Genomic DNA, 22,385 nt, shown 5'->3' with positions numbered 1-22,385 from the left:
TTTTTTTGTTTTTTTTTGTTTTATTACTCTGGATTAACTTTAGAAAATGGCCACTAGGCATGCTAACAGGCCATTGCCAGGAACACATTTTTATATCCACAGTAATGCACATCAACATGGTGAGTGTCAAGCCAAACTAAATCAAGCCTATATCCATAAGCTTGCTGTGACCTGTACACCCAATTCTAGCACCGAATTACCTGCTGTAATTATTAGTCGAAAGTTACACAAGGTTTAAAATATTGCTGCTTAGAAATCTGTTGATGAGATGTAAGCAACCCAGTATCCTGGAGTGGTTAGCAGATTACATTCCCATGTAAAAGCAAGCCTGCAGGAAGAGCAGTCTCCCCAAGCAGCATGGGGCATGCTGTAACTTCTGGTACAGCAGCTTCTCTAAAGCAGATGAGGGGAAGAAGTTGTGCTCATCTTAACCCCATGTAGAAACATACTGTAGAATTGCTCTAAAATGATTGCCCTTTAAGGAAGACAATAAAAATGTCTCTTTAGACTAGTATTTTGTTTTTAAAATACCTATCTGAATTAAGTAAACCCAGGGAATACTTTTTATCAGCTTAATCTTATAAAAAAAAAAATGAGGTTTGTGGCCATCAACATTAGCAGGACAAATTTATTTATAACAAATGGTTTAAATGTACAGATAAAAATGCCCACTGATATTGTCAGGGCTTCTTGCAATTTGACAGATCAAATCTTATTTTCATTCTTTAAAGCCCATGAAGAAGTGGTATCGCTGAGTTGCATTCACTAGCAGGCAAATTGATTAATCCCTCTCCATAGAACCTCAGCCCTTGATTATACCTATCAGGCGTTAAGCAGCATTATTCTGGAGTGACAACACTTGACAAATTCCCCAATCATTTTCCTCAGCCTTTGTGGCCCTGCTAGCTTGTATTAACCCTGATGAAAAATTAATTTTCCTTATCTTCTCCTAAACCCCAAAATCCAAATCCGCCAAACTGGCAACTCTTTCTGTAAAGGTATTATGAAAACCTCTAAAAGATTAATTGCATGTCTTCAGGTGACATTAAATTAATTTCTGTACTCATGACAGACATTTGATACTCGGCACTGAAAGGACAGATAACATTGTCAGGACACACAGAAGGACAGTGGCGTGGTGTCCCAGGGCAGCCTCTTATGAATTCTCCTTCTGATAAGGCCACACTTCACTGTCACCAGCAATGTAGATGATGATGCAGCCACAGCCCTTGCTGCACAGGTTTCTATTAAGGACAACAATACAAGCCTATCCCAGCAATCTGTGGGAGGCTTGCTCAGAATCCGCTCAATAAATGATATGCAAGCTAGGTGAAATTTCCAAGTACAAATATGTATAGAACTCTATATTCTTTTTGTAGACTGCTGGACTATAGGACAGGCAGGCCAGAAACAGGCCAGCCCTGACCCTGGCACCAGGTGCTGTGTGTGGTGTGAGAACATCTTATATTGCAGTGTTCTTTTCTGTCATCAGGCATGCTTACACACCAGCAGACTGGGGACAGAAATCTGGAATATTACTTCAGGTAATGGGTCTAGAGAGCAGCTTCAAACCAAATCTAAAAGGCTAAAAGCCACTTGAGTAGGCAGACCTAACTTCTGGGCTTCATTTCATGAGGGAAGTGAATGTGTCCACTTTACCATATGAGAATGTGGCAGTTATTTTTAAGTGCTTACCTGTGTAATAATCTTCCATTCTGAGACTAGCTATGTATGAAGAAATCTTTAAAGAGAAGAATTAGCTTGTCTTTAAATGAAAAAAGCAAAACAAAACAAAACAAAAAAAAAACCACCAAAGCTTTGAGCCTCTGAGAAGAAACAACAAGGTCCAGGGCAGATGAACAAATCTACCAGATGAAGATGCAAATGTACCAGAAGGAAGGCTCTGGGCCCTTTCCAATACAGAAGCTTCCTAGGCAGTGGAGCTGTGAACTGTCTTGTTCCAACTCAGAGGTGAGGCTTCAGAGGCCTCCACCAGGCAGCTCTGTCCCTGCAGGTGCCTTCCTAATACAAACCTGTTACCTGCTGTCCCACCCAGGTCTACAACAATCTCCCCGGAACTCTATCCATGGTCCTGTCCTTTATACCTGCCAAGACCACTGTCCCAGTCAGTTCTACCTGGACCTTTACCTCCCTCCACCTGAGCAACCTATGCACTGCCACACTGCCCTACAAAGGTAGCTTCTGCCAGAACCAGGTAGGGCAGAGTTGTGTCCACTGAATAACAGTGTCAAACTAGCAAGTGTGACAGACCGACCACTTCAAAATTCAAAACAGCAGGCCGAAAAAGATGGTTCAGTGGGTAGGGGGTTTGATGCCAAGCCTAAATTCTATGCCTGGGAACCACATGATGGAAAGAGCCAACTCCCACAAGTCTTCTGACCTTCACACATAAACAGTAGCACACCTTATCACCAAAATAAATAATTGTGAGCATTTTTAAATTCAAAAGCAGCAAATAAACCTTATAACACAATCCTATTCTGCAAACCAAATGAAAAAGGGATTTGGGGTGAGGGGAAGCGGAAGGTGGGGGAGATTAACAGTACAGATCAACGTTATCCTGGGCCTGCTCCTGTTTTGCTGCTCGCTTCCTGGTATTACCACAAAGCTAGAGAACAACTGCCCTGCTCATTTTCAGACATTCCAGAGATACTGCATCCATTCCACCTCTGTTTTGAAACAAGAAACTCAACTATGCAGATGTCTTCAGCTTCATATTTAAGTTTCTTAAGTATTTTTAATATCCTCAGTACTGGCTGGTTGTGTGTGTCAACTTGACACAAGCTAGAGTCCTCAGAAAAGAGTCTCAGTTGAGGAAATGCCCCTTTGAGATCCAGCTGTAAAGAATTTTCTCATTTAGTGATCAATAGGGGAGGGCCCAGCCCATGGTGGGTGGTGCCATCCCTGGGCTGCTGGTCCTGGGTTCTATAAAAACATGGACTGAGCAAGCATGAGAAGCAAGCCAGTAAGCAGCTCCCCTCCATGGCCTCTACAATCAGCTCCTGCTTCTGGGATCCTGCCCTGTTTGAGTTCCTGTTCTGACTTCCTTCAGTGATGAACAGCAATGCTGAAGTGTAAGCCAAATAAACCCCTTCCTCCCCAATATGCTTTTTGGTCATGTTTCGTTGCAGTGACAGAAACCCTAAGACATCCTTGAAACTGTCCTGGGATCTAGGGTCAAACATGGAACAGGAGGCTGAAAGCCGCTCAAGGAGGAGGAGGAGGGACCAGCAGCTGGAGCTAGAGCTCTAAGGCATGGGAAGCTCTGGGGAGCAGGCAGGACAGAGTACATGCAGAAGCATTGGCAGGGTCCCAGAACAGCAGAAGTCCTGAGCAATGGAGTCAGAGGGTTGAGACATGGCACCTCCAGAGAACAAGAAGGGGATGTGTGGCAAATTCGACATAAGCCTGTTACTAAGGATATGTGTTCAACTCTCTGTCAGACTGGTACTTCCCAAAGTGACAGAAGATTTGAGGGATAAAAGAAATGTCTCTGTTCATCTCAACCCTAACACTCAGGTGATTAATTATGTCTTATATCCTTCTGTGTATTAACTTTAAGACAGAACTCAACCCTAAATCCATAAAACATAAATAAATAGATAGATGAATGAATGAATAAAACTGCCAGTTTCATAGTTTTCTAGTTTTTTTTTTTCCTTAAGCCAGCAAAACAAAGTGAGAATATCAGCTCAGCAGAACTTTCAAGTGGCTCCTGCTGCTCTAACAATTAAGACCCAAAGAGCCTATGCATGGCTCATCTCCAGACTCAACCCAGTAGAGACCCTTCCTTCAGCTAGCAACTGCCACTGTTACACATGCCGCCCCTCCCCACACACATACCTTTACACTGCTTTCTTCTCCACTCAGAAGCCATTGCTTCAGGTTTCCCTGCTATGGTACTATCCCACTTCACTTCTGCTGTCCTTGATATTATACACAGAGTCCAGAGTGCTCAGTCCACAGTAAAGCTCCACAAAGGCAGGCCTGCTTCTGTATGAAGCTCAAATACCACTAATGTCTAGTGCCCTAGTTCATGTCACATCTATTGTGACAACTGAGACTACACAGCTGCTCTGCAGACTCTGATGAGACCTCACTGCTGACACCAATACCATGTCCGTCCTCCCTGAGTAACTGGGGAAGCCAGAGGCCTCACCAATACACACGAACACCAAAATTCAGAGACCTTGTCATGAAAGGCAAGCCCCAGACAGCCTCCTTCCCATCAAGTGCCCTGGCTAGTACCACAAGGGCATGTCTTGGCCAGCCCCGAGGTACAGAAGGGACTCACTTTAAATATGCTAGACGATGGTGGTGTGTGCCTTTAATCCCAATACGTGGGAGGCAGAGGCAGGTAGATCTCTGAATTCCAGCTCAGCCTGGTTTATAGAGTGAGTTCCAGGACAGCCAGGGCTACACAGAGAAACCCTGTCTCGAAAAACCAAACAAATAAAAATCCTTGAATATATTCAATTTTTTAAAAAGATTTATTTATTATGTACACAGAAGAGGGTTCCAGATCTCGTTACAGATGGTTATGAGCCACCATGTGGTTGCTGGGAATTGAACTCAGGACCTCTGGAAGAGCAGTCCATGCTCTTAACCTCTGAGCCATCTCTCCAGCCCTTGATTTTTTCGCTACTAAATAACTATAACAAAATGTAATAAAAAAACATGCATATCTATATATTGCCTGCCAATAATCTTTCAAGAAATATGCACCCTTAGTAAAACTCAGCAGGTGCAGCAGTGCCTTGATGACTGATCTCTTTGCAGCTCCCAGAGGAAGGCCCAGATATGTATTAAGGGCAATGATGTACTAACCACTGAAGGCTAAGTAAGATCTTACATGTCCTCCAAAGGCAATGGCTAAAGGAATGCTTAGTTCCCTATCTGTGGCGTTCCTGTAAGGTGACAGGTCATTGGAAAGTGCCCTAGTTATATGGCATTTTTCCTTCCAAGCATAATATGAAGCTATCTTGGGAGTAGAGATTTCTGTGGCCCAGTAGCTAGGGCCACTAAAAGCAAAACAACACAGTGGTAGCCAGGTCAACACAATGGTAATTGAGGAGAGAGTCACAAGAGGCTCATCTGGAATTCTTGTCATGAATCCTTCCTGCTCTCCTGCAGTTGCAAGTGATCTTGGGAGATGCTAGAGATACAAAACATGGAAGGTTCACTGAAAGTGGGACTCCATGATGCATGTTCCATAAGATCACTGTCTATGATGGAGTGGGACTTAGTAGTGATACAACCGTTTGGGGGTCATTCACATCCTGGTAAGTTATCCTTCCTCTGTGCTCTGTAAATTTACTGGTTCACCAAGCTGGACTCTGGTGGAAACCTACTTTGGTCTGCCATGCAACAAATATTTTTTCATGCCTCCCCAGGAAAAGTCAATGCAACAGCCCAAGAGATTTTAGGGACCTCTGCTCCTTTCTCTGTTTGCCTCTCTGTCCAGCTGCTAGGAGACAAGCAGGCCTTTTCTGCCATGAGGAACTGTGTCAAATAACCTTGAAGAGGTGAAGCTTAGAAACTGTGGACAAAAACCCTGACCTGGTGAGACAATGTAAACATTTTCCTCTTTCAAACCAATTACCTCATCTTATCACAGCAATGGGAAGCAATGGTCACAGAAGCCTCTGACACTTCTGTTCCAAGGAGCTGAAGCCTTATAAAGAATAGGACCCACCCCAGAATCACACAGAAATAGGCCAAGACACATCAAACAAGCTTGAGTACAGGAAGTAAGTAAGCATCCATTTAAAGAACAATGGAGAGTTCTCAATGGACACAGAAGTCTGCAGGAAGAGGCTCTCTCTGGTGAATCAGGGCCAGACCTAGCATCAAAGTAAGTGACAGTAGTTTATAGTGGGTAGCTGTTCTAGCTATGACCTGGAAGCACCGCCCCTAGTGGGGTAGCAGGTAACTGTTAAACCTGCCTATGACCTTGAAGTTCATGCCCCGGGGGTGTGGCTGCTGGGGACCCTTAAGACTTGGGATGCACTTATGGTGTGCTCCTTACTCCAGCACAGTTTTACATGCTGGAGACAGACAAGGTGAAAGAACAGCATGGGACTGTGCCTCTCAGCCTTCCAGGACCCTAAAATAATTTTTCTGTTCTGTATAGTAAAGTTTTCTTTCTCTAATGAATTCCTTTGCCCTTTAAGCAGACTCTGTGAATTGCTAGCATTATCTTTATCCATTAACAGTTCATTGAAAAATCAAAACGCCATACACCTAAAATGATGTTAGGTAAATGAACAAGTAAATGAAGGTGAAGACAAAGCAACCACTGTGAGACTATGACAGCTGAGAGACACACAGTGCATGCTGGAATCGGCCACATCACACAGAGCTCCTTCCCAACTGTAACTTACAGACACAGTAGGGGAGGCCAGCTGAAGGAAAGACTTGGTAAACGTTATCTCACCCAAGTCATCAAAGCTAAGCTCAGCAATATAGCACAAGTCTTCTGCAGTCACACCAAGGACAGGTTACCTTCTGTGGGCAGCCTGCCAAATACAACCTGAAGCTTATAAGGAGGAAGAAAAAGATAAATGTAAATTACAGCAGAGGCCATAAAATCACTGGCTTTGCTCTTTAAATGTCAAGGGCAAGGAACACAAGGGTCAAGGGACTGCTTTAGACTAAAAGGAGACCAGAAACCAAATGCATGACTCTGGGTGAGAACCCAGGTCAGGCTGATGCACTACAGCACACAACTGCAGTCTCTAGTGTCTCTGGCCTAAGTCAACACACTGGGCCTCCAACCTTCTCCTAAACCATCTGAGGAAGAGAAAGTGATTGATGATGAATGGACATTAAAAGACAGAGAGACAGGGTGGGGTGCAGGAGCAAATGCAGTATGATATAAGTACTTGGTGGATATGGTAAAGGGGCAAGACCTCAGAACTTCTCTTTCATGGAAGATGTAACAAAAGAAAGTTCATCCAATGGCCCACAGAGAAAGGGACCCATGCACTCACTGCCTCTCTAAAGGAGGCCCAGTGATGACAACAAAGATTGAGAAAAAGATGGACAATTTCACCCAACTTTCCAAAGCAAGCGTCCACAGATAAACTGGGACCTTCCAAAAGCAGTTTTTGACATCCTTTAAACATAAATACAAAAGAGCCACAGCCAAACAGCTGGCTTTCCTACTGGGGGTCCTGCACTTCTCCCATGCCTCTGTGTGCCCACAGAACCAACAACTGTTTACTTCATTTGCTGCCAAATTTCTAAAATTTTCATAACCTGGGTCAGGATAAAATCTGCCTGCTTTCCTGACACTAAACTGTTCTTTCTTTCTTCAACTAAAGGACAGTGTTGTGACGTTTCCTGAGCAATGACCATGTCCTAAGGAACACACTTCATTCTCTTCCAAGATCCTGAAAGGAGACCATGCCCTCATTTTACTGCTTGGCAAAGGAGCTCAATCAACCCAAGTCACCAAGGTCACTCAGAGGTGAACTGGATGCTGTCTCCCAAGAGCCAGATGAGGCTGCAAGGGCTTTTCCCCAGGCATATACTTGTTTTAATTATTTGTTTTTGGGTTAATCAGAGAGAATGATTGATGACTCCAGTAGTTCACAGTAAATAAACTTTTTATATCTTCTACCTTAGCTTTTATTATTAAATAGACCAAGACTCAGAATTAAACCCGGCTAGATGTCTGGGCCTACTGCTTTGTTGTATGGCACCAGGTGGGTCACATGACATCTCTGAGACTCAGTTTGCTTCCCTGTGAAATGAGAATGCACCTCTGCCAGTCTCATAAGCTGTGGCACATGCTCAACCCTGGACAAACAGTAGCCATTGCAAATGCCAGCAGGAAGCACAGACCTTTTCAGGGCCTCAAGAACACCTCCATCTAGAACTCCTCCCAGCAACTGGATTAAGCCCACTTATAGGTAGGAAATTAGATTCAGAGGGGGGAAAAGATTGTTTAGTGTCCCAGAAGCAGCCAAGATAGACAACTACGCAAACATGGGTTTTCTGCACCCAAAGCTGGAAAGCTTTGATATGTCACATGGCCACACAAGAAAGTTAGCCTGTGACCCCAAAGAAGGAGAGTCAAGCCTAAAACCTACTGTTTTAGACTCAGGCTCTCTATCTTTCACAAAATCCAGTTTTTTAAAAGAAATCCTAAGAAAGCCAGGTATGGTGGCATCCCCCTTTAATTCTAACATCTGGTGGTGCAGGCAAGAACATCAGGAATTCAAACTACATAGCAAGTTCAGAGATACACAAGACTGTCTCAAAAGACAAAACAAAACATGTGAAGAAGATCAATGATTTGATTTTTAATTTTTTTTTTTCCCCAAGACAGGGTTTCTCCGTGTTGTTTTGGTGCCTGTCCTGGATCTTGCTCTGTACACCAGGCTGGCCTGGAACTTACAGAGATCCACCTGGCTCTGCCTCCAGAGTGCTGGGATTAAAGGTGTGCGCCACCACCACCTTGTGATTTGATTTTTGAATGAGCTATGGAAGACAACAGACACCTACAGTGATTCACAGCAGCCTCACAGGTGTTAAGTTACTCACAGAAGCTCAAGGAAGTTGAGACATTCCCAGTTGGTATGAGATACAAGAACAGCTGGCTATAGCCAAGCACAGAGACAAGTTCTTGAGCCGGGCTGGTCAGGGAGCCCATATCCTGGCTAGAGAATGACCACCAGAAGGAAGAGACTACAGGACACTTTAGATTCAGTTATGTAAATTCTAGGTTAGACAGTAGTAAAGGAGGTAGCTTTAGGAAGCCAGTGCTCACTTCTGCCCTATAATAAAACTTTCTCCAATGGTCAACCCTAAAAAATACAAGTACCATTATACAGGCTGAGCAGATTGCAGTTATTTATTTAAGAATATACCAAAAAAAAAAAAAAAAAACCAAAGAAAAAAAAAAAACCAACAACAACAAAAAACCCTAAAAGCAGTATTTCTCAACCTGTGGGTCCTGACCCCTTGGTGGGAGGCCAAAAGACCTTTACATAGGGGTCGCCTAAGACTAAAAGAAAACCAGAGACATTATGATCCATAACAGTAGCAAAATTATGATTATGAAGTAGCAACAAAAAAATAATTGGGGGGGGGGGGTCCACCACAACATTAGGAACTGCACTAAGGGCTGTAGCATTAGGAAGGTTGAGAAACACTGAACTAAAGAAAAAGAGGCCATAAATTTGAAAGACAGCAAAGGGAGCGTTTGGAAGGAGCAAATGGAATGGGGAAATGATATAATTATATTAATCTCAAACCATGAAATATATGTACTGAAATATACATACACATACATATGTATGTATAGATATAGATATATCTTTCCAACGGGGTATGTGGTGCATGTCTGCAAGCCAAGAATGAAGGAGGCAGAGGCAAAAGAATAGTAAGTTTGAGGTCACCCTGGGAAACAGTAAGAAACTATCTTAAACAACAAAAGGAATCAAAAAGGAATATATTTAGGGTTTCTTAAAGAAACTTTTAAAGTTATATATTATACTTTTACCCTATTAGAAGTCAATAGCTCCTATCAAAATGAAATTCAACTAACAATGAAATGTCACAATTCAAACAGTGAACTGGAAAACTAAAACATACAGCTAACGTTCCACACAGATGCTGTGGTGGCTTGAAAGAAAATGGACCCCAAAGGAAGTGGCACTATCAGGTGTGGCTTTGTTGGAGAAGGTTTGGCCTTGTTGGAGGAAGTGTGTCACTGTGGGGGCAGGATTTGAGGTCTCATATATGCTCAAGCCACACCCTGTGTTTCAGACTACTTCCTGTTGTCTGTGAGTCAAGATGTAAGAACACTTAGCTCCTTTTCTAGCACCAATCTGCCTGAATTCTGCCTTGCTTTCCACCAAAAGGATAATGGACTAAACCTGAGCAGTAAGTGAGCCACCACAATGAAATGTTTCCCTTTATAGGTGTTACTATGGTCATGGTATCTCTTCACAGCAATAGAAACCCTAACTACAACAGATGCCATATCACAAGCTTGTCCTCCCCATATTCCCAGGTAGCCCAACTGCCCGACTCTGTGCAGACTCGTAACAAGATTCTTAGCAGCAGAGCACAAGCATATGCCTGAGCCACTAGGACGATGCCAGTGTAGAAAAGAGGACAACTGTGACTGATACCTAGTAGCAACTAAGGACAATGATAAAAGTCAAATAAATGTGACGGCACTTCATGCTGGGACACATGGCTGCTTACTTTTTGCACTATCCTAATTAGGCACCTTTTTGCAACTAACTCACAATTTTGGGTTCTCTTAAGAATAGTTCCTAGCCACTGCGTGTATGTGGATGCGCACGCACATACACACACACTCATGGCATTAGGAAAACACTATTTACCCAAGATAAAAGCAAACCCCATCAGAGATTCATCAGGTTAGACAACACAGAATTAGAAGACCTGTTGTGCTGTGGAATAATCCTTTTGTACACTGTGTGAATATTTGTCACTTGGACTGGTTTAATAAAAAGCTGATTGGCTGATAGCCAGGCAGGAAGTATAGGCAGGGCAACCAAACTAAGGATGATGCTAGGATGAAGAAGGGCAGAGTCAGGAGTTCCCAGCAAAGGCAGAGAGAACAAGATGGGCATGTTGTACTAAGAAAGGGTACCAAGCCACGTGGCAAAGCATAGATAAGAAATATGGGTTAATTTAAGTGTAAGAGTTAGCTAGTATGCTGGGTGGTAGGGGCACAAGCCTTTAATCCCAGCACTCGGGAGGCAGAGCCAGGTGGATCTCTGTGAGTTCAAGGCCAGCCTGGTCTGCAAAGTGAGATCCAGGACAGGCTCCAAAGCTACACAGAGAAACCCTGTCTGGGGGGAGGGGGTGGAATACACAAGAGTTAGCTAGTAACAAGCCTGAGCAACCAGCCAAGCATTTATACTTCATATTCAGCCTGAGTCAGTTATTTGGGAACTGGCAGTCAGGACAGGAAAAGCCCATCAACACTGTTAGAAATGTTTGTCAGTACTTAAGAGTCAAAAAGACAGGTTAGAACCTGTTCCAAAGCACTTGACTGGTGGCTAGCAAGTGGAAATTTCCAAAGACTGTTTTTTCTATTTGTTGTAAAATTAGGCAGCAGGATTAGAGTAAGATCATATATCAAATTTCATATTAAATATGATTTGGGTTTTTTGTTTTTGTTTTTGTTTTTTTACATCTGAGCAGACAGATAATTTTAAGTAAATAGTTTTTCTTTGAAAAGAAGTACATTTTCTAGTTTAAATGCTGCTCTTTGTGGGTAGATACTTAACATCTACTGCCAACCTTCAAGGGGCAGAGGATCTACACAGCTCTTTCCACCAGTGGGGAAAGTTCTAAACTCAATGAGACAGACTGACACCTCAAGGCCCAAAGCTAAGAAGTCATTGTACAAACACATGAGCATTTACTGTGCCACTGAACACAGCAGCTTTGTATGTTAAATGTGACAGTTCATCTGCTGATCAGCATCTGAATCAGAAAAACACGTGGGAAACAATCAGATAAAATAGAATTATAGATGCTCACTGAGTATTCTACATATGTAATTTTACTCGATATTATTCTATAGAAGTGTCCTTATACCACATGGAAGAGATTCTGTTTTCTGTCTCCAAGCACTCAGCTAACTGACAAGTCACCCACAGGGCACTTCACATTCCTCAGTACCGCTTTCCTCCACAGGTGAAGTCCGAGGTGTTTTCCTTTCTGGTGTACACATTTTTGTGCCTTTAGTCAATCACTATAGTTGGTTTATTGTAAAAGCTCATGCTCACAGGGTTCCCATTTTCCCAATTTACAATGTAAATATATATATATATATAACAGGAATCACTGCCACAGAGCACAGCAAACATATGGACAATGGCATTTGCTTTAGAATTCACTGTAATTAAGGCAACAGTTATGAATTATGCACTGTAACAAAGCTCATACAACTAGAAGAAAGTTAGTATCCAGCACCTCTTCATGAAGACTGGGTGCAAGAACTTGCTATTCTAGAGTGCTGAACTTATCCTTACTACAATGTAAACTGCACTTCCTGTGTCTCACTGAGAATCATCATAAAGGAGAATAATCACCTTTGAAATGATCTGGTAAGAGAACATGTTTTCAAAGTAGAATTTCTCTTTAAAACACAACAGAGAAAAGAGTCTTGAGAACAGGTTCAACAGTCCATGCTGCTTGAAAGTGGGTCCATTCCCCTGACCACACATGCTCACTGACTCCACAGCTACAAACAATGATCATATGTATAGGAAAGTTTACTTCTACTACAAACTTGAAGTTCACGTTTGATGAATTATGAGAAATTGATTACACTGTTATTTACAAAAAAAGCTAAAAACTGAGAAAGGTATAGCTGCAGGATGTCACCATGGTCAATCACTAGACTCAAGATAGCTGAGACAATATAGGTCCAGGCAGAAGCAGATTTTGAATGACAACCTTCTTACCAACCCTTAAGGTTTGACTCTACCAGAGGCCAGGTTCAATGCTTTTGTGGAGACTAAAACCCTCTAAAGCAATCAAATTTATAAAGAATTTATAAAATTTATCAACTTACCCCTCCAGACAACTTAATCACCCTGACCTTGGAGCTGACATGTGGCCCATCTCCACCACCTCCACTGTTGGCCCTGTGCATGACAGTCCTCTTCACCCCTGGCTTGGTGTCCTGAGGCCGGCCCTGGAGGGACGTCACTCTGGCTGCCTGTGGGGAGTTGGGGGGCTCCTCCATGTCCATAGGCTTGACCTGGAGGACTTTGTGTGGCAGCTGTCTCAGATGCTTCAGTGGTCTCACATGCTGCCCTTGATGCTGCATGTTAGCACCAGGAGGGACAAAGTTTACTGCCTTGGGTTGAACATTCGCAATGGTAACATCTTGGTTTTTAACAAGAAGTCTGGTTTTCACATTCTGCCGGCACTGTGCCCCTGGAAAAGGCAACAGTGGGTTACCATTGGTGGGCGATGGTGTAGCTGCCAGCTCCTCTTGCTCCACAGGGGTCTGTGGGCCATAGATCTGCTGCTGCTGCTGCTGCTGCTGTTGCTGTTGCTGTTGCTGTTGCTGCTGTTGCTGCTGCTGTTGCTGTTGCTGCTGCTGCTGCTGCTGCTGTTGCTGCTGTGCAAGTCTTTCCAGTAACTCCTTCTTCCTGGCACCAGCCTGCTGTTGCCTTCGTAACTCCTTCTGCTTGAGGATTTCTTCTCTTAGACGCTTCTGCTCCTCTATCTTTAGTCGATATAACCTTGTCTCTTCATCTTCATCAGGGAACTAAAATGGAAACACAGTTCACTTCACTTTACAGTGCAGGGTGGCCACTTTAAACAATCAATTTCTCCTAAACCTTTCAATTCAGTATTTGAAAGAAGGCGTTTGAAAATCTGCTTAACAAGAAGTGTAACTCTTTCCTCTAGGGAGGGAGGAAAATTATACAGCCAAACCTAATTTGGAAAAAATCTTATCAGAATATTAAAAATGAAGTAATGTAAATTTCCACTCATTTACAAGTTTGAAACCAATTAAACTATTCATTTAAGATATCAAAATATATTTCGAATGGGAATGGCAACAGCCACGAGTCCCTGTTGTCACAGGCGTTTTTATCTGGCTCTTCCCTGACATACCAACAAAAGGTGGGGTGTAAATGACCTGAAAGGCCCTGATTAGGACTATTGATTTTTCGTACAGAATTTTCAGCCTGATCTCAAACTCATTTGTCACAGAATAATTGGTTATAATGAACAGCACAAGTCAATCTTCCTGACCTTGAACTCCCACACCCTCCTTAGAATCAAAATGCTGCCAATTGCAGTATTGGAATATTAATGGTCAGTGGATGCCCTGAATATCCCAGACCCAAACTACACTAAAAGTCTATACAGAGAATTTTCAGTAAATATTTTACTAAAGAATCCAATGAAGAAAGCTTATAACTTAAAAAAAAAAAAAAAAAGTTCTTTAAAATCACCTATCCATAGTCTTTACAGAAGAATAAGATTCAGTCTATCTGGAATTCACCTAATTACAAGTCTTGCCTATTTTGCATAAATCTCAAGAATTAGAAATGTAAGACAATCACAGAGCAGGAGAGTTGAGTAGGTCCTGTCCCGTCCCCTGCCCCACCCCCCCCCCCATGGACTTCTTGGCATGGGCTGACCTGTCTAAGGTCAAAGTCTTGGGCACATTTCAAATAAAACTAAAGGTAGGTGAGTGAGAGACTCTTACTCTGCAGGCCTGAGTAAGAAGCCCTGCAATCCAACAGCAAAGAATGCAGTAGCAGGATCCAGATGCACCATTTCCTAACACAGGAGTTATTCGTCAGCATTTGTTTCCCAAGCAGTCAAGAAAGGGTGAAAGTAGGTTCAAAGATATAGATAAAAATACTTTAGATTTATTCCTTTCTGAACCAATACCAACTAAATGAATCCAAATCATTAAGCCATCTTTAGTTAAGCAAAATAAATATATTTCTCTAAAAGGAAAAAATATAAACCTAGTTCCACTTAATGTATACAAAAAACTAAACTAAAACAAATTAAGATATTCAACCTATACCATTGCAACCTGTAAGCTTTCTCTTTTACTTTCGAGAATTTTCTGCATGTGGTAAATTTACAGAAGAATTCATGGTAAGTCTAAAATGAAACGAATAAACATGGCTGATTGTTCCTCTCCTTGTGTTATTCAGTCACTGTTATTAAGTAAGAAATTTGTATGTGAACCAGACTGAACATATATACAAGTTCTAAGCTAGCTATATAAACCAAAGGTACTATCAAATTATTGGCAAAGAACCATTTTTTATTATTTGGGTGTGTGTGTGTGTGTGTGTGTGTGTGTGTGTGTGTGTGTGTGTGAGAGAGAGAGAGAGAGAGAGAGAGAGAGAGAGAGAGAGAGAGAGAGATTGAGATTGAACATAGGGCCTTGAGAATGTTGGGCAAATGCACTACCACTGAAACTATATATATAGTTATATATAGTTATCCCTAATCTCTTTATTACTTTTTTCTTTTTATAAGTTTGAGAAGGATCTAAGTTGCCCAGATTGGCCTTGAACTAGCAACTTCCCTGCCTCAGCCCTCAAGAGTAGCTAAGATTACAAGAGTACAATCCAAGACCCAGCTCACAAAGAACTCTTTATAAACCACTCCATTCCAGTCTATAGTTCCACAGTTTTTTTTTTTCATACACTGATTATGAAACCCACAATCACCCTTTTAATGACAGTTTATTAAATGACATCCAACAGTCTGACTTCATAATTTTGATGTGATACAATTAAAACCATCACAATCATTTATCAGAAGAAAACCTGAATGATGAAAACCCAAATAAAAGATTTAAATAGTATAATTGGTTTTTAGAAAGAAAGAATGAATTCTTTAAATTCTTACTTAAGGAAATGCTCCAGGCTATCATTATACCGAACACTATAATAATCAGCTAACCGGTCAGGGGCTTTGTTAAGCATGGATTTTACTGGTGCTCACGTAACTCCCTGGACTTGTCTGTGCCCAGCTCCCAGATATACCCTATCTTATTTCATCCTCATTTTACAGGTAAGAAAATTGAGACTTGGGAAAGGCCAAGGACCTCAAAATTGAAAACCATGTAAAATATTGACCCATGATTATTATTCTACACCTATTTTAAATTACCAAATATAAGTAAGGCCACAGAACCACCTAGTTTTGTAAGGTTTACTGGTATAGACCACACCTGTTCCTATAAGAACTATTATTTACAAACTGCCTTGAGCCACAGTGGCAGGGGTAAGTGATTATGCTGGTCTGGAACATTTTTAAAATTTGGGGTCCTTTAAAGAAAATATCTGGGCCAGGCGGTGGTGGCGCATGCCTTTAATCCCAGCACTCGGGAGGCAGAGCCAGGCGGATCTCTGTGAGTTGGAGGCCAGCCTGGGCTACAGAGCAAAATCCAGGAAAAGGCGCAAAAGCTACACAAGGAAACCCTGTCTCGAAAAACCAAAAAAAATAAAATAAAATAAAGAAAATATCTGCTAAACCTGGGTATACATTGATTCTATATAATACAGGAATAACTGTACAAATACAAAAGTTTAATATCATAAACCATTGAGAATGTCAGAGTACCCATGCATACTCCAGGGAATGAAAATACAAGCTGCTTAAGGTTCTCTGCCACAGAGCTACATTCCCCCAGCAGTAAGAGTATCTTTTATGAACATGTCTAGGCTAAATGAAGAATCTACTTGGGAGGAATAAGTGGGCAGAGTTTCTGGATGACTGAAGTAAGCAGAACATAGTGACTGTCAGACCCCCTATTCCAGAACAAACACATCCCAGGAAAGAGGTCCTACCTCTGGTTCTGCTTTTGCTTCTTCCTTAGGTTGAGCCCCAGGGCTAAGTGGCTTGACTTTTGCATCAGTTTTTCCCTGTGAGCTCCTAGAAGCCACCACAGCCCTGCAGGGTGGGGATGTGTTGACAATGGGCTTCACCTGAGCTGCAGGTGTGGAGGAGCAGCGATTCCCACTCATTTCCAACACATGTGAAGGTGCTATGGGGAGTTCGCGCAGATTACTGTTTCTGGGAGCAGTGGGTTGCATCTGCTGCATGGGCCGTTTGCTTATACTCTGGGATGATGAATTCTGTCAGAAAACGAAACACAAGTTTATTCGTGAGTCAAAATACGAAGGATCACAGTCATCAAAACTGCCTTCTCAGCTGGGCAGTGGTGGCGCACGCCTTTAATCCCAGCACTCAGGAGGCAGAGGCGGGCAGAACTCTGAGTTCGAGGCCAGCCTGGTCTACAGAGTGAGTTCCAGGAAAGGCTCCAAAGCTACAGAGAAACCCTGTCTCAAAAAAAAAAACAAAAACAAAAACAAAAACAAAACAAAAAACAAAAAACAACTGCCTTCTCTTCTGAGAGGTGGATCCCTTACTCTGGCAAATACAAATGTTGCTGGATGCCCTGATGTTTAAGCCTCGGTTCCATAAAGACACAGCTTTCATATAAAAGTCAAACCCAGTGATTTTTCAGTTTACGGACTAACATTTTTAACAGAACTTTGGGTCAAAACAACAAAAAACCTCCAGGACCCAAATGTATCAATTGCATACTGTTTCTACTTCATCTAAGTTTAAAATGGAACAGGAGACCCGAATACCATGTTTCAATCTTATGAAAAGCTTTCTGGAGGAGAACATTGCCACCAAGTCCTATCGCAAGAGAGTCTTGGTTATTTTTCCCTAGACGTGGCTGGGAAAGAACCCATACATCAAGGGATAGAGGTAGCTGAGTCAGGAGGGACTGAGTTGCTGCCATTACCCTAACAAGAAAACCTAGTCACACATGCCTCTCCTCAGTACCTAGAAATCCCCTTAATGCTTTCATCCAAGTCACATTAAGATATATAAAGAGGCAGGGAAAGGAAGACAGGTTCAAAGCAGCCCAATGACCTGCTCAAACAATGAGAAAAAAGGTACAGGACTGTAAAGAAGACTTATAGACGGAACTGTTAGCAATATTATCTTTTGTCCTGAAAGAGAAAGTAATGTCAGTTACTAACAGAGGAAAAGGTAATGGCAGCTACATTTTACTCTCACAGCAACCTATTACCTTCCAGTTCCTTCCAATGCACAAGACCCACATCTACTGACAGTATGTAAAATGTACCACCACAAACAAACGCAAGTTAACTTCCACAACTGAATGTAGGCTTATTCAGAACCCAGAGGCAGACACCCTGTATCAAAGGCTAAGCTGCTTGTGCTGGTGGAATGACCATCAACCAATAGTACTGTCTAATCACTACAGAAAACTCAAATACATGAAGGAAGTAAATATTAGCATAGCCTTTAATGCTCAAAAAAGGACAAGTTAATATCTATAGTTTAAAATGTTTTCCAAAGTGCTTTAAAAACCAATTATTGTTTTACTTTGGAAAATATATTGCGTATTTATTAATTTAAAAAAAAACTGGAAAATGATTTACCTCAGGAACTGTAAGTTAAGCCACATGTGGTACTCACATGTCGTAGCCCCTGACGTGGGGTGCACTGCATCCGACTGCTGTTGGGCTGAGGCTGAGCAGTCTGCACATGCGGCCTGAACTGTGGTTGAGACATGGGCATCAGAGGAGGCGGAGGAGCGGAAAGGTGGTGGTGATGCTGGTGCTGCTGTGGCTGATGCTGAGGGGGCGGCTGATGCTGTGGGGGAGGCTGGTGTGGAGGTTGGAGGGGAGGCTGAAGGGGTGGCTGGTGCTGGTGATGTTGGGGCTGCTGCTGGGGCTGCTGAGGCTGGGGCTGTGGTTGATGAGGTGGCGGCAACGGAGGATGCAAGGGTCCCTTCCATTCCAAAGAAAGAGAAACAATAGCTTACAAACAGATGTGCTAGGTAGATTTCATCCCAACGGTTTCCTTAAAAATCCCCAGCATTGAGAAGCAGCTTCGTGTGGAGAATAGAATCATAAATGCAGCAATTGGCTGGCGGCACTATCTTTGTATGCCTAGAATATATGCACCATCATAATAGGTAACCTCCTACAGCATGCTCAGATGGTACAGTGAAGACAGTTCACAAGACTAGAAAGACCACAGTGACTATATTACCTGAGGAAAAAATACGTAGACAAGGACTGCTTTCCTACTAAAAAAGATACAACTACATGGTTATGGCAACTGCTGCTTGGTAATAGAATTATTTAATTTCTTTATACTCACCTATATTCCAATATTTATACAATAGAGGGGAAATATTTCTATTTTTAGAAAAAATTCAAAATATTTACCCCTTTTTGAACACTGAAAATACTTATCTTCTCTTTTAAACTTAAACACATACTCTTAAAATTTTTATTTCATTTACTTATGGCTCAACTGGCTGTGTGTATATGTGAGTACATGTGTACCAACACAAGCCTGTGCCACAATACACACTGGAGATCAGAGGACAACTTACTAGAGTCAGTTCATACCTTCCACCATGTGAGTTCCAGGGGTCAAACTAGGGTACTCAGGCTTGGTAGCAAGAGCTGTTACCTGCTAAGTTACGTTTGCAAGCCTAGATATGTTATTTAGGAATTGATCATGTGTATGGATATTTCAGGTGAATGAATGTCTATGTATCAAGGGGCATGCCTAGTGCCCACCATGGCCAAAGGAAAACTTTGGATCTCTTGGGACTGGAGTTACAGATGGTTGTGAGCCACCATGTGGGTGCTGAGGATTGAATCCCATCCTCTGGAAATACAGCAAGTGCTCTTTATGACTTGAGCCATCTCTCCAGCCCCTGGGTATACATTCTTATATTCCCTATGTATCTAAACAGTTGAGTCAAAGTGTACTATTACCAACTCTCTCTCCCCCCCATTTCCGGTAAACATCTCCCAAATGCTGGGATTAAGGAATGACACTGCACCTTGCTGGGTTGCTATATACCTTGATACTTGATAGTAAGGTTAAAAACAAAGAAAATATACCAGGTAGGAAAAATGTCACAAACACTTGTACTGGCCAGTAAACACCTACCAGCAGAGGGCGCACAAGCCTGACACATGCAGAGTGAGCAGCTGGAGTGTCCCTCCCCACCAAGGCCTCTCCCCTCCCCAGCAGGAACATGATGGAGGAGAGCACTACACAAGATGAGCAAATACACCATCAGGACTTACTTTAGTGTTAGGTGCAGTACTCTAGTGTTAAAATTACCCTTTAAAATTCTAAAAGTGACAAAGTTCAGCTCCAGGAAAATGAGAACCACTTTTTTCATAGTCCCTAGTATTTAAGAAATAAACAATACTATCAAGAAAACTGGCTGTAACAATCAGTATATTAAGACTACTACTCATACTCTTCAGATAACCATAGTTAGCAGAAACAATTAGAAGCTTAAGTTTCCCTTTCACGAAACACAAAGGATCAGCACCACACAGATAAGAGTTTCCCTCAAGGCTGGTTCATGTGCATACCTGAAGGTTAGGCTGTGCATGTGAAGGCAGGAACGGCTGTCCTGGGCTGGGTAGGAACGGCTGTCTAGGAGGAATGAAAGGCCTGGCAGTTGCTGACCCTGGCTGGCTAAAGTGCAGGATCCCTACTGGGCCTGGGGGCTGCAGGGCTGGTCTTACAGGCCTCTCTCTAGGGAACACGGGCTGTTGTCCTTGCTGATTAAATGCTGGTCCAGGCTGAGTGAATGGTAAGGGACTCTGAGTGGGGACAGGATGGCTGCTGTTCAGGAGTGTGGGAGGAGGAGGTGGTGGAGGACTTCGCTGTTCCAAGAAAAGATGACTGGGGAACCTTGGTTCACCTGAAACTGAATAGTAACACAACATTATCTTCAAGTTAGAAAGACCGCACACTTTGTAGACAAGTATTTTTAAGAACCACCTTACTATTCCCAAATGTTAGGATTGTATTTTATAAAGAATCCTAGATTTTAGCTATCTTGGAATGGTTTTATGGGTCATTTTCTATAAACATTTCCTTCTTTGTACAAGAATGTCACGTTTCAGATCCAATATTTGTCTCATTTTAGCCACTGAAATGATGGGTAGAATATTAGGATACATCTAGGGGCAGTAAACTGTCTTAGCAGTAACTGCACAGGTCCACCATTCAATGCAGCTTCTGTCACTTCTTGTGCCCATCACACCCCTTCATGTACCTCCCAAGAAGAAAGGGTCTCGGTCCTGAGGTGGTGGTGGGGCTCTCCACTGGTCCTGGAGAGGAAGTCGAGGTGGCTGGTTAAAACTGTTGGGAACAGGTCCAGGTGTATGCTGTGGAAATTCTGGAGGGCCCTAAAGAACAATGAAAAACAAGATGAAAAAAATACTATATAATTTTCAGAATATACACATAATCCCAAGCTTAACAACATAATAACTCATTTCTTATGGTTAGCCTACTTCTTTCTGTTATCTCTCTCTACATATGCACATAAAAGACAAATACCTATATGCAAATGTAAATGATGTTATATAAAAACTGATTTTGCCATAATAAAACAGTCAAGAATCAAAATACAACATCAAGAAATTAAATCAGGATTTTAACATTACTAGAAAGCTGTTGTGGAATATTACTTTAACTGTGTAAAGGTGTGTTACATTTGTTTCACCTTCCCTTCTAAGGCACCTGATTGGTCTAATAAAAAGCTCAACAGCCAACAGCTAAGCAGGAGAGGGACAGGACAGGCAGGGCTGGCGGGCAGAGAGAATATTTAGGAGGAGAAATCTAGGCAACAGGAGGGGAAGTGGGGAGAACAAGGGAGAAAGAGAGAGCAGAAGACACCAGCCAGCCAGCCACAAGAAGCAGGAAAGTAGAACAGAGACAGACAGACAAGGGGGGTTAGGGGGGTTAAAAAGCCGAGGCAAAACATAACTGAAGAGACAGGTTAAGTTAGAAGAACTGGTGGGACACACAGAAGATAAGGGCATGAATTCCATAACTAATGTCTCTGTGTCTTGATCTGAGAGCTGGTTGGTGGCCCAAGAGAAAATACGTTACAGAGAGCCACAGCATTGCCTCGAGGCTTACTCAAAACTACGAAACTACACAACTGTTGACTCTCATTTCCAGGAATCCCAAAAAACTAAACATCTATTTCAGACTCCCATTGCAATTGTTTGTCAAAGATGCTATTCTTTGTTATTTACTCAATATAACCCTAGGCTAAAGCCATGAAGCAAATTTACTTCAAAAGAAAAAAAAATTCAGTTTGTACCTTAACAAAAATTAGTATACTGAGATAACAGAAAAATGTGACTTTTTAAGAAATCAAATAATGGAGCTATAGAGACGGTTCTGTGGTTAAGAACACTGGCTGATCTTTTAGAGGACCAGGGTTCAACCCCCAGCACCCACATGGCAGCTCACAGCTATCTGTAACCTCAGTTTCAGGGGACCTGATACTCTCACAAGTACATACATGCAGTTAAAACACCAAAGCTCATAAAATAAAGAAAATAAAATGGTTTTTTTAAAGAGAGAAAGAAAGAAAAGAAATCAGGCTGGAGAGATGCTCAGAGGTTAAGAGTACCAACTGCTCTTCCAGAGGTCCTGAGTTCAATTCCCAGCACCCACATGGTGGCTCACAACCATCTGTAATGAGATCTGGCGCCCTCTTCTGTACATAATAAATAAATAAATCTTAAATAAAAAAGAAAAAGAAATCAAACTACTAAAAAAGAAATAATATACAGCTGACTTTCTTGGATTAAAAACAACTTAAATTTGGGATAGGTTATAGCTCAGTGGTCGAGTGTTCCTCTGCCAACCAATGTGAAGCCCCAGGTCCAATATCCAGCACAACAACAACAACAACAAAAAAACAAAACTAAGCAACATTCAAGCATTTCTCAGTAGCTATATTTTACTAGTATAGC

General features: G+C 42.1%; 1 protein-coding gene across 1 annotated transcript in view; it reads right to left on the bottom strand.

Moving 5' to 3' along the window:
• The window catches only part of Rbm33 (RNA binding motif protein 33), a 111,520-nt gene that overhangs the window by 16,398 nt on the left and 72,737 nt on the right, over window positions 1-22,385 (bottom strand). Inside the window, exons 11-15 of the mRNA XM_036180437.1 lie at window positions 20,666-20,798; window positions 19,974-20,314; window positions 18,040-18,354; window positions 16,368-16,655; window positions 12,596-13,300 (exon numbers count right to left, since the gene is read on the bottom strand). Coding sequence (XP_036036330.1) covers window positions 12,596-13,300; window positions 16,368-16,655; window positions 18,040-18,354; window positions 19,974-20,314; window positions 20,666-20,798 — 1,782 coding nt within the window. The remainder of the gene's footprint in view (window positions 1-12,595; window positions 13,301-16,367; window positions 16,656-18,039; window positions 18,355-19,973; window positions 20,315-20,665; window positions 20,799-22,385) is intronic.

Source organism: Onychomys torridus, chromosome 3 (genome assembly GCF_903995425.1).
Source record: "Onychomys torridus chromosome 3, mOncTor1.1, whole genome shotgun sequence".
Taxonomy (NCBI): Eukaryota; Metazoa; Chordata; class Mammalia; order Rodentia; family Cricetidae; genus Onychomys; species Onychomys torridus.
Note: the sequence above shows the minus strand (reverse complement) of the source record. Positions and strands in the feature narration are given on the sequence as shown.